The sequence below is a fragment of the Synchiropus splendidus genome, chromosome 8 (genome assembly GCF_027744825.2).
Source record: "Synchiropus splendidus isolate RoL2022-P1 chromosome 8, RoL_Sspl_1.0, whole genome shotgun sequence".
NCBI classification, from domain to species: Eukaryota; Metazoa; Chordata; class Actinopteri; order Syngnathiformes; family Callionymidae; genus Synchiropus; species Synchiropus splendidus.
This window is the reverse complement of record NC_071341.1, coordinates 6,332,458-6,346,125: the sequence shown is the minus strand read 5'-3', so window position 1 is coordinate 6,346,125 and position 13,668 is coordinate 6,332,458. Positions and strand designations below refer to the sequence as shown.

Sequence of the window (13,668 nt, the reverse complement as noted above, 5' to 3'; positions counted from 1 at the left end):
CTTCTCCTCAGAGTATCACTGCTTCATAAACATATCCAGATAACAGGCTCCCCCACTTTGGTAGTATTAACATTCTGGTGTGGTGGTTTGAATATTGAGCACAGATCAATACACACTTGGTGCAGTAGGAATATATATATGCACTACATCGGTGTTACCTCACCATCAGCCATCAATCTGCCGGACACTTTCACAGCACCAGCGCGTCAGCAAGGACACTGTGCAGCTCACTACTGTACTCCAGTGGGTTCATACACATCTCCCTGCATCATCTGTAGCCGACTTAAAACTCAAACAGAAAATCTGAATGTCATTGACATACAGTTTTGTAAGTCCTACACACAACCACAGTTTAAAAAAATCCTGGCAGAAACCCATTCCACAATTATTGGTTCATTGTCAAATGAATACATTTTGATTTAAACTCGGCCGGCCAATTTATCAGTGCTGTTTTGGGCGTTTAAGAGGTCATCATGACCGGCCGACCAAATGACTAATATATGCAGATTTTTTTTTATTTAACTATTAATTTGAATAACATGCTATTTATAGTTTAACATAATGAGAAATGTAATTAATCTACTTATATCACCATATAAAGCAGGCACACTACTACGCCACGCCTTGTTTGGCAATACTTCTCCAGCAAGATAAATGACAACCGGATGGCAGTTCACAACGTGTGCACCCCGGACTCAGATGCAGCATTAAAACAAGAAATTTGTCCTTAAATCACTGCGCCATATTCCAGTGCTACCACACAAACAAATGTGGGAAATCAATGCTAATGAAGTTTTTAGTTTTTTTTTTGGATGAGCAGTCGAGTTATGTTGTTGAAGACCAGAGCTTCCAGCAGCTAATAGCACACCTGGATCCTATATACTCACGACCTGAACATGTAATGGAGGAAAAGACGAGCAGTCTAGCCAATATCGTAGCAGATATTTTGAACACGGTGTTTCACCAAGGCGCCAGTGCAGCGGGAGAGCCGGGGTGTGTTGATATTAATATGCAAGGCAGACAACTGCGTCAGAAAACCTATTAACACCACACAACTTCATATAACAAACTGCGATCCAGACATTCACAGTCGACCAATCTCATTATCAAAAGTTCCTGTATTAAAAATAAGGGTTCTTTAATGTTTTTAAACTACGACCGTGAACCAAAGTCAACCGAACTCTTCACAACTGTCACACATCAGTGTTGGCTGTCAAGCGCCACGGTCCCGTCGTATTCATGTATGCAAGTCCATTACAGCCAGTGTGCCATGTTTATCAATCGTGCGATGCAAAATTCTCCTCGCGGGGATTGTTTTGGAGGTGTATTGTGTATCTCTACTCATCATATATCACAGTTCATTAACATGAACTGTATAGTTACTGTTTATTTAACTAACTGGAAAACAGACCACAGTAATAACCATGACACAGAAGAACGTGCGTGATCCCTGTTCTACACTGAGTGCTGTGGAACATACGTGTTTTACGTTGTGACAGACAATCTTGTTTTTCCCCATCACTCACTCTTTGCAGAAAGTACAATATGATGTCAAAATGTGACTGCTGATAATTCCATAATGGCAGTGATACATAGCAATGTGATGCATAGCCCCTTCACAACATCAGCAAATGAACACACAGCAGTCATTGACACACTGCACTCGATAGTTCAGCTGAGTCAATAATGTTTGTCTCATACGAGAGTGGTTAGAATTACACTCAGCCTCAGTAGAACCATGTGAGGCGGAACAATTGAAACCAAAGTGGGTCAGTCGTCAAAGGGATGCGAGCTCAGCAAGCAGTAATATGTCTCACATTAACCATTACAATGTGCAATAACTATAGCTCCCGTCATGGTGCAGTGACAGATATAAGACCAGAGCCCGAAGGGAAGGTTCTGCTTTTTGACAGGGTATCCAGCAAGATAGACAACTACTTCTTTTCTGTGCGCACAGAATTTATTTTCATGTGAAAGCAGGTTTTTGTGAGGATAAATGCACTTCATTCCATTTAAGGCTGTAGTTTCTTCACAGACACACTTGAATTAGTCCAGTGGAAGAGCTCTGAAGGCACTACACCATGTAGTCCAAGTGTTACATCCATATTGAAAAGTCACCAAAGATTGCAGAGACAAACTTCAACATATCATCTCAAACTCGTGCTGACTACAATTTTGATCCCCCATATGCGTAAAATTGTGGGAAAGGCAAGGTGCAGTCATTTTCCCCGAAGCAACTTCTGTGGTTCCCTCAAGCATTACTTATATGGAATGGCTGGAAGGCCCCCTTTGTGCAAAGAAGCACTTCCTTATCTCAGACAAGTTGTTACATGATGCTGCAAAACATGTTCAGCAACTTGTGTGGGTAGGACTCTGATAAATAGCATGTGGCCTGGACGAACCAGAAGGCTTTTCAGTGGTCTGACAATCAATAAAGGTCACTAGCCATATAGCCAGTCATTATGACAATAATAATAATAATAATAATAATAATAATAATAATAATAATAATAATAAATATATATATATATATATATATATATATATATATATATATATATATATATATAAATGTGTGTGTGTGTGCATGTTCCCTTCAGTTCACCTCAACAAACCGTGTGAAAGAGGTATCATCATTTAGCCCATGAGTACTTTCTTCTTTCAACCGAACAAGTGAAAACAAGAGACGTATTTGTAGAGGATTCAGACACAGATCAAGTGGACTAGCACAGCTGAAATTATAGCTACAACGAAATTATGTTTGGGTTTTTTTTTGGTGAAACCAGGACGAAAAACAGCATTCAGGACTCCAGACTTTGCATTATTTACGCCATGTTGGTCAGGATGGTATGACATCATCGCCATAACTTCCCGAAAGCTTCTTATTTTACTCTAAGATATGTATCTCAATAATGTGACAAACAAAAGAATTAAGTGTCAAACACTTAAGTTCTTCACACTCATGCGCATTTCCAATAGGCCAGCCGACTCACTTATGGTCTCTGGTCTCTGCTCTGCCAGCTTTATTTAGAGGTTAAATTGAGCTGTCTCTCATGTCTCATAACAGATGACTTTAACTATGGACCAGTCTGGACACATTTCCTAGATGCTATTGAAGAAATATTAGTTATAATGTGAATAAATGACCATTTAGTCATGTTCTATTATCAAAATCATTATACTGTACAAAGTCAGTCCTTTGTCAATGCTCTCTACTAAAATGGTTATTTTTCATTGCCTTATTGAAGATTCCATTCATACTTTGACCGTTTGACAATTTGTTGTAGGTCCCTAACTGATGCCGGGTCATAGCATTAATGCTGCCTGTGTGAGTGTGTTCGCGATCAGTGAACCCTAATAGGGGATGCGGAAGAGGACGCCTCCGCCAATACTGGAGCGGATGTCCGTCCAATATCCAACTATTTTCACCTTGGTGTTTTGCCCAATTTATCATAAGATGCAGAATTGTCATCGAGGAGATTGTGTTTGGCGGTATATTGTGTACAATAAGTTATCAAGTCAAGTGCCTCACAAACGCCACACCTGAGTCCAAAACTGCGACGGAACCGGTCGTTTCCATTTCCGTTTCCGTCTCCGCGTAAACAACACCTGAGAAAGGCTGGTCATTTAGCTTGGTGAAATTAATAATTATTTTTTTTTAATTATTTATAATCATTCCGAACGTCACACTCGGACCTGCGGGTGCTCTAACAGCCTGCTGTTGAGGAACCAGCGGTCTCACTTTCATGAGCCCAGAAAACTCTCTGTGCTCCAACAAGTGCTGGCGCTTTAAATGCAGTGTTTAATTGGAAGGCGGTTCCCCGCGCAGCATTGTCCCATGCATGTGCTGCAGGACGCAAACCTTATATGACAGAAAGAAGCTCCACACCAGACATGCTGCTGCTAAGTGAGCAGCGAGTAGGGTGGAGTGGACGCATCACAACCAGAGGGGCTTCATCAGAGACACACGTGAGATCGGCATTCACCAATCATGCAGAAATCGGCCCATCATGATCGGTGGCCGGTCGATCGAAGCATCCCTAGTGTCCATTCATGCATCTGTTCAAGGAGCAGTTGGAGAGCAGTGGGACGGCAGATAGTTATTTGGTCTCCAGTGTGGACTGTTGCCAACAGCACTCATGTTGTGTCACTAGAGTATTCAAGTTTACAGGTAGTCCCACCCGCTTCACCAATTGTTTTGGCTGCTGCATTGAACTCAGACAATCAGCCCCAATAGAGTTAGTCGTTGCCTAACAGCCCTGAAGTCATGGGAGCTGTCCCAAATCTCATCATAGTTGAAAAAAAAAGATTAAAAATTACACATCAGCAGCAAGTCGTGGAGACTTGCAATGTTTCAACTGACATGTCATCTCATTCTGCGTTAATTCTAGTTGCTAATCTTGAGCATTATTTGCCAGAATACATGTCTGGTGGTGTGAGTGTCAAGAGTCGTGCCAGGATTCAAACCACGGCTTGTAGATAAGTGGAAACATGATTATGTATACAAACCCGACTGTACTTAACCCAGCAATTAGAGTAATTACAATGATTGTCAAAAAGATTCTCAGTGAGTACTGTAGCATCACAACAAGCCAAGAGGGAAATAAGCAGCTGACCATCTGACAGATTAAAAACAACCTGGGCCGGAGGCAGCTCTGACAGAGATGAAACCTGATCCTGACCAGACTCTCTGGAGGCCATTTGTTTCATTTGCTGTGTTTGGTCTGCGGGTGTCAGGGGAGAGCTCCTGTTCATGCATCAGCATGTTGCTATGGAGCAGTGATAGCGTCCTGCTCATGACATGCTCGCACTCCTGACACCTACCAGTCTTGCATTTTCCGTGTGTCTGTCTTGGCATATGCTGCTAAATCCACTGTTGTATGTTGATCTAACTGTAGCCATTAGGAATGAAATGAATGGGATATTCTTCAGATATCTCTTTAGAATTGTGTTTAGCTAACAGTTGTCATTACGACAGCATAAAAAAATAACTGCTCACGATATTCATTAAGAGAAATAAGATGCATCCGAGCCAATCTCCAACAATTTGCATTTCAGGCGATGGAGAAATACACTCAGGCCTAAGTGGGAGGTCAGAAAGTCCAGAGCTCTCTCAAACGCTTCCACACCTCAACATGGCTGAACTGCCCCTCCACACTTCACCCTCTTCAGAGCTGCCCACACCGCCACCTTCCAAATCCCTTCAACCAGACAGGCTCCGTCATAGCCCGGTACATTCTGCACTTACAGAGCTGTGCAAATAACACAAATGCAAACAGCAGCTGAGGTTGGGGCTGGGAATCCGTCAAAGATTTTCCATACCACTGCCAATAACAGTACCTTCACTTCCATACAGGTTCACTTTTTTCTATACAAATTTTAGAATATGTAAAAGTTCAAATGGAAGCCTTTCATTATTTTTGTCCTGTAGTTTCTATTAAATATATTGAAAAACAGTTTAGAATGCCGACTTCATATACAGTATAAGAATTAAACTGGTGCTGTTCTAGTTTGATAGTGAAAATAAGTGAAAGTGACATTATGCATTCGAAGATGCTGGAAATAAAATAACTTTTATAATAACTTTAACTTTCATCAATATTTTATGCTTTCTCAAAGTGATCAATACAGCTCATGAAGCCACTGCAATATGAGATTGCTGGATAGATTAGATATCCTTTGTTTGTCCCACAGGGGGGAAATTGAAGAGTATTATTGAACTGCTTGAGGTGTGTTAGATCTATTTCTGATTGATGTAAAATAAACATGTGTTGAGGAATATGTTTCTTTCACACAAGACACTGTTACCTTTTGCTCAGTTTATACACCTGACCAGTATTTAGTCTCTGCATCAATGGTGCAGGGTTAGTTTCTCTCTCCTGAGCACGTGCAATTCACCGTGCAAGTGTCCATCCTAACCTCCCACTTTTGCTCAGTGTAATTAGAACTCTAACAGGAAAAAAGAGAGCTAAAAAGACACAAACCAGCTAACAAACATGAGTGGGCTCCCGTATTTCACCATGAAGAGCCAGCTGAAAGGGCTAAATGGCATGTCACACTCTGAATGCATGAGACTTGAGAGCCTTGCTTCAGGGTACCGAAACTTGGCACCGAATGATGAAGCATATTTTGATACTGGCTACTACCAAAACATTACATTCTGGGCTATAAAGGAACCAAAGTTTGGTCGCCAGCCCTAGTTGTCTCACCTGCTTTACAGTGAACAACTTAGCTAGGTGGACATAAAATGAGTATAAAGCAAGTGATGAAATTTAAATGGTTCTTAGATATTTCAAATGACATGTTGCAAGAAAAAAAATGAGTCAAGGTGACTGACAAGATTGGCAACTGCAACAGTAAGTGCGCTGCACAATTCAGCTACACTTCATTTTGTCAACGACTATTAAGATAACATATATTTTTGAAGCATCCTTTTTTTCTTAGTATTAAACAAGATTTATTCATGTGATTGCCCCTCACTCCCTTGACCACTCCAATATCTGCCTGTCATTTGACCTCTTCAAGTCTGCTCCTGAACTTGGCTCTGTGTAGCCAATGACTCAATGGGTTCAACGTGCGAGCATCAACCTAAGCCCCTTTTAATTGGACTCCTACATTATCTACTGTTTGCTTCACAATATAAAATAATATTGCATCAACTAACTCTCAAGCATTTCCTGTCATAACCCCAATGTTCCGCCAGTTTAAACACTTCTGTGGTTGTTAAAAATGCGTCCACCAAGAAAACAAGAACATACTCTTGAGAGGCGAAACCATGACAGAGGAGATCAGAAGGGGGAAAGAAACGTCTTACTAAGACAGAATGTGAATTTTAAATGCATATCCAGTTTAATTCCATATAACGTATTAATAATTTTATTTAATTTTAGTCAAAGACTTTCTGGATTCTCCACATTTTCCCCAAAGCTGGAAGCTGCCACCTATATAGATGAAAGCAGTTGCCATTATTTATTTTTGAAAAAGCCCTGTTGGTTAAAAAAAAAAAAAAAAAAAAAAAAAAAAAAGCAATAAAACATATGTATCAAAAGGTTCGTAGTAAATGAGTAAATGTGTGTGTGTGTGTTGTGTCACACACAGGTAGTCTGAACAAACGGGGTGTTGCAGTGAGGATAACCAGGTCAAAGACCACAGAACATGGGGGAGCTCTCCCAACATGAGGTGCAATGATGAGAAAACAACCGTGGGCTTGCGTAATTTCACATCCCAGCTAAGGACGCGGAGAGGTCTTACTATGCTTCGAAATAGCAGCTTCAGAGAGATGCACAGCATTACCTGCCCGTACACCTTTGGCATTTTCGCCACGCCGGTGCTCCGGCGGTTTCGGTGCAGCGGTAGGGCGCCGGAGTGTGAGCCGCCTTGAGAAGCATCGAGAACGGCCAGTCCCAGCTCAGGAACCGCGGCGCCTCCTCCGCCTGCGTCCAATAAATCCCCATTGGCGTTTATCGTGTAATATCCTCTGTCCTGCGGCAGCTGCGAGCGCAGCGCTGGGTTAAAACGAAGAGTCGAGGAACATGTTCCAGCGAGCCAAAGTAGCGTTACATAGAAGGTACAGTGAAGAGATGAGTGCATCCCGACCGCTGGTGACATCGCCATGTTTGTGTATGTTTGGTTCCTGGGTGAGACTGAACAGCTCCTTCTACTGGCAACCGCGGCCGAATGACGTTGCCTTCACGGACCGTGGGAATTGTAATGACTTCTGCTTCGTCCTTGATGGCAGGAGATTTCTTCGGTTTTCACATCTCGCTCAAAACCGTTTCACGATTATTATTAACCTATATATTGTTTCATCTTTTAAAATTCTGGACAGAATGTAACTGATATTGACGGGAAAAAACGCTACTTTCACTGGATGCATCATCGCGTTGTTATGTTTTTATTTAGCTGTTTCTGACCATTTTAAGTTAGTATTTTTAAAAACATCCTTAGTTAGAAATGTAGCAAGTATGACATCGGGGGAATGGGCGAATTGACTGCAATGGATTTTTTTTCAAAATGTCTTCTCAACAAAGCCATGTTGAATAGACATAAACACTAAAAGGTTAATGATCTTTCACTAAGATCCTATAGGTGTTGACTGCAGCAAATGTTAAATAAGCAGTTAGCCTCGAGGAACTCACACGTTTGCTCACTGGCTCATCGTTTCCCAGATCGCACTGACTCTCACAGCGTCTCAATTTGCATCGCAGTAAACAAGAAGGGTTTGCAAATGTTTAGAATTATCTCGTCTATAACACAACTAATCCACTTGCTTTCTGTAATTTACATACTGGTAACATCTATAAGCACTCATTCAATTATTGATTTTTAGCAACCGGAGGAAAAAGGGTCGGTGATGTTTAGAAGAATTTTTCAATACAAGCTTTCAACCAGGTTGACGACGAAGGCCTCACACCAAGACAGAAATAAATTGTCAAGAATATTCTTGAATTATCTTCATCGATCCTCTTTTTCTAAATTACTTTTCATTTAAATGTATTTATGTTTCTGAGGCGTTTCAGTGACACAATATCAATGTTCAAATGTAAAATATAATATGCAATGTCCTGTATATTTTACAAATACTTTTACAAAGTATATATATTTTTAATTATGTTTTGGGATTATGTTTTTTGTTTTTCAAAGAAAAAAGGTTTTGTCTTTGTACGTTAGTTGAATTGTCCAGACTGCAGACGTAGAAGACATGTAATGTAACATTCATCTTCTTACTGAGATACGTGTTCTGTCTGCATACATATTATGGACAAATTTATTGCTGAATCATTCACTGCTACTAGGCGTTAAAAAAAAGGAACTATCATATCAATGTCATGGTAATTAACCTTCCAAAAAAAAGCATGAGGGGCAACCATGAGAGGCACATCTTATCTTTTTGAGTCGAATTACTAAAATAAAGTTGCACTCACACCTATTCGCCACTAGAGAGCAACCTCGGAATACAAACGTTTGTTTAACGTTTGTTGTTGCTTTCCCAACTTTTCATAGATTGTGTGGTTATATATGCCAATATTGACATTCTCATGTCATGTCACTACCTGTCCGTAATAGTGTTTCCCTGCCACTATTCACCACAGCCGACATCTTGGCAAGTGTTAATATGTTCCGTGAATATGCGCGTAGCCCTGTAACAGCCTTCACTATTGGTTAATCCACATCAGGGCACTGGCCTCGGCCTTGATCGATCCGTTCTGATTTACATTTGTCATTTTAGTTTGGAAAGTTTTTACAGCCGATGCACTTCCTGACACAACCCTCTGCATTTATCTATTTATCCCTCAAGGGGGTCATATGAGCTACGCCCTCTATCTTTCACTATCTATCTTTCCACTATTATTATTCAGCATTAAAAACACAGTGACCAATCATCCAACGTCCTACCGGTTAGCTGAGGATGAAGAAGCACCCCAAGTATGAGCCACCAAAGAGTCCACCATGTCCTTCAAGTAGGCACGAACAAATGTCGATGACATGACCAGGATGCAGATGTCCTCCAAGGAAGCACCACCGAAACAGTGGCAGATGAAGAAATGGGCCTCGTAGAATGCGCTCTGAGGCCTTGGTGAAGGGTCACCAAGTCCCCTTCACCCCAAAAAGACATACACCTGGGATTGACTGACAAAGCCATTAGGTCACTCACACGCATAGACAAGGCCAGAAGCAACACTGTCTTAAGAGTCAGATGCTCCAGCACAGACTCAGCTAAAGGTTTAAACGGGGAATTACACAGACCCTCCAGAGCCACTTGAAGACTCCGCCTGAGAATCAGGTGAAACCTCCTCACAGAGAAGTGACCCAGACCCTGGTGTATCACCCAAATACATTCAGTACAGAAGGTCCGTGTAAATGCAGCCGTGAGGGGGCCAGCCAGTTTCTTATTACGCGGGTCCCAAGCCCGGATAAATGCAGAGGGTTGTGTCAGGAAGGGCGTCCGACGTACTTGCCAAACTAAAAGATGCGGATCAGACAAATGAATCTCATACCGGAACGGTCGAGGCCCGGGTTAACCACGTCCGCCATCAGTGCTGTTAACCAGCAGGGTGCTGATGGAAATTGGACTACTGTAGGTGGAAGACAGAATGGACATGTACAGAGGAGAGAGAGCCAGTACATTGGTAGGAAGATGATGAGGTTGGAACTGCCAGGCAGAAGGTGGAGAGGAAGGCCAAAGAAGAGGACAGGGTGAGATGGAGGAAGATGATCCACTGTGGCGAACTCTGAAGGGAGAAAGAAGAAGAAAAAGAAGAAGATAGCAGCTGCATGTCCTTTATCCAGCAGCTTCTGGAGAAACAAAAGAACAGCAGAAATAGAACAGTTAAGCAGCGTGAGACTCACACGAGTTCACAAAGATGTGCTACCAAGTGACATAAGCCCAGTGGCTGGAGCTCGAGTGCTCTGTTACATTGAAACAACTGCATCTGATAATCCCACTTCAAGCAAGTTCAACCATTCAACATCCAATCCTTGAGAGGACGTCCCAACACCGGTCAGGCTTGACACATACCTCCAACTTGGATCAGTGCACCGGGAATGTCCGGGATCAGCCATGGAAGTCACACTCATCACACCAGTTCCTGATGAGAGGCGGCCACTGTGCTGTGCACCCTGTCCAACATGGCAGGTCAGATACAAAACTGAAGCGCATGACCAGCTCACAATATTCTGTCCATCTACATGGAACGAGGACAGCACAGGTCTTTCCAATCCAGCAGAAAGTCCGATAGAGACAGGGCCGAGTCGGTGGTAACCAGCTCTCCCATGAGCTCCAGATGCGGGAAGCCCACCTCGAAAGCGCTCTTGGTTATTCAAACTATGAGAGTGACCCACAGTAGCCCCACTTCAGGCAACAGCATTCACATGATGACAGATAAAACCCCAAATTATCATCCAGCGGTGGGAGTTCCTGCCACAGTAAACACTCTAGGGGTGCATGGATACTCACTGGCACTTCCAGCTCTTTCAATGAATGGACCCAAAGGCGTGTCATCTTGGCCCACTCGAAAACAGGTCTCGGGACCTTCTTCTGTGCCTCTATGGAGGTAAAAAAATCCTCCTCCAGCGGTTGGTCTACAGTTGGATGCTCTAATCCTAGTATTTTGCCTGCTTTCCGGAACTAGCAAGGCTGCACCTTATCCTGCAGGTAAACTCACTCGGTCGACTCAGCTTGAGCAGCTTCGCTTGGGCATATGGTCTCAGTTTCATCGAACCGCCTGATCTGCCGCATCAAGAACAAACTCACACAACTTGCAGGAACAAGACATACATACGTACGTAGCACCCAATGGTGATCGCAAGTCACAGTCTGAGTGTAAAAAAGAGGCTGAGCAGCAGAAGACGAGGGGGTTATAGGTCATGGGCGGTGCCCACCTGGGCGGTGAGCCAATCAATCAAAGTATTGCACGAGCCGTTGGTAAATGTGATGTTGCGTGTGTCGCATGGTGCTATGTCTACAATGCACACTTTTTGCATAATCGCTGAAGGTAGCGTGTTGTAATCATCTATATTCTGAGGTGCAGAAGTTGTCATGAAGATGTGGTGCAACATCAATGCTGTTCAGAAGAGTCGCAAGATATTGTTACAGAATTGTTTTTTCTAAACTGTGCAATTTCCTTGACATTCAGATGAACAAAAAACGAATGTGTACCTCTAACTCACAAAGGAAATAAAAGAAAATTGTACACACAAATACAAAGAAAAACATAAAAAACACATACAGAACAAATAAACTACAAACAGATACAAATAATCAAATTGTGCAGTTTCACGAAAGTAGGAATGGCATTGTTGTAATGTACACAATAATTTACACAAGGCAAATAAAAAAAAAAAAAGACAAACATTCAGATATCATGTGCCAGTAATATAGTAACTTTCTTTAACCACAACCCTAACCATTTGAATCGGTCACATTCAGGTGATACAGATCATAGATCCTTGCCTGATGTAGTAAACTCAGTGTAATAGCTGTCTACAATGTTTTATTTTGAACAGAACTGATTCAGTTTGTCTCTACACATAATAATATTTAAGACTGAAGTACAATAAATTGTTTTTCCACTTCTCAAGATTTGTTCTTGCTTTTCTAATCTTCTTGCTGTCTTAGAGGTCAGCCACCTACATTCAGTATTTGGAGAAGTGTTAAGCTCGGTCATGTAAAAAGCTTTTTTTTTTCCTTGTTCTTCTTTTTGCATTTTCTCATGTAGCTATTGTATATTTACAAAATGAGATAAATAAAAACAGTATCATTAAACTGAAAGTTGTAAATATGATTCATAGTAAAAAAAAAAACAAGCTTGACCTCATAGTTGTACGCCACAGATCAAATGATCTAGCACTCTCTCACAGAGCAATACCTTTGTAAGTGACTGCACTGCCACCTCATATTACACCTCAATGAAAACAGCATCACAATAGCGTCTGGCCATAAGGGAGGAGCAGCGGTCCTACTTTGAGTCTGTCCCGAATGACTGAGCTGCTCGCATCAGCTTCAAAGCAGACTCCAGCCAACTTACAGAGAAAGCTCATATACATGCTTGCATCCATGAACTTGCTTTTTTGGTCACACCCACAATTCATGACTGTAGGGGAGAGTAGGAACATAGACTGACGGATTACAGGCACAGCTTCACCACGACAGGCTGATATAGAATGCTAATAATTTCACATCACGTCCCTCACTCGAGATCAAGACTGTAAGATACTGGAACTCTTTTCCAACAGAGGGCCAATGGTCGATTTTAGATGAACAGATCTTCATCCCAGTTGCTTCACATTCCGCTATGAATTCAAGTGGAATGTCCCTGTAATGTTTCTGTCTCAGATAGACAGCAGGTTCATATCACCTGTGGCCACCAAACATGTCCACTCTAGATTTGCCATGGAACTGGATATCAGAAAATTTGTGTAGTTTGCGAGATGTAACTTGTACTTCAGGAACACCAAAAGTTATTTATAATATTACATTCTTTTGGACCATCAACTCCTTTATCCATAATCCCTAATAGAGCACTACAAAAGTTGAGATGGTGACATTTTAAATACATATATTGTGAACCTTTCGCTTATTTCTTCCGCTTCTGGTCCCTCACTCACAGACCGCTATAGTTACAGAAGGTGGAAGAACACACGCTGTTGAATTTGAACAGTTGGTTGTGAAATTTTATTGAGGCATGAGTTCAGGAGTTTCCTTTATTTTCACTAATCAAACCCAAGTAATAGTTGGATTATGTTACAGTCCAGTAGCTCTCAGGTGGCATAGAACGGAAGTCAGCCAGGGGGCAGAATGAGTGAATGAGAGCCATCTGGTTTTCAGTACAGCAGTGGCATTGAAATAAACATGGAGATAGTATTGATGCAGGAGGATAGTTAATTTTATGGAAGGATATTGCATTATGTCCATGTGTTTTGACAAGTGTGCGGTGGAAGCCAGGAACTGTCACTGTTTCCTTCGAGCAGAAATACATGTTGACTTTATTATTATGGAGTACATACTGTTTGTTAATCTGGAAAAACGACATTATTGCGAATATATCAATAACAATGCCAATAACATACAGTTCATACGCACAAACAAGTCATGTAAACCTAACCGCTTATGGTCGAATAGTTCATAAAAGTTCAGCTTATGTGACATGAAACCGAAGTTGTGGGCCA

At 41.7% G+C, this 13,668-nt stretch overlaps 1 protein-coding gene across 2 annotated transcripts in view; it reads right to left on the bottom strand.

Annotated features, from left to right (window-relative positions):
• Positions 1–7,656, bottom strand: part of sorl1 (sortilin-related receptor, L(DLR class) A repeats containing) — a 50,492-nt gene extending 42,836 nt beyond the window's left edge. For both annotated transcript variants that reach the window (XM_053873164.1, XM_053873165.1), the window contains exon 1: positions 7,294–7,656. In XM_053873164.1, the coding sequence (XP_053729139.1) occupies positions 7,294–7,614 (321 nt within the window). In that variant the 5' untranslated portion in view covers positions 7,615–7,656. The remainder of the gene's footprint in view (positions 1–7,293) is intronic.
• Positions 7,657–13,668: the final 6,012 nt, after the last annotated feature.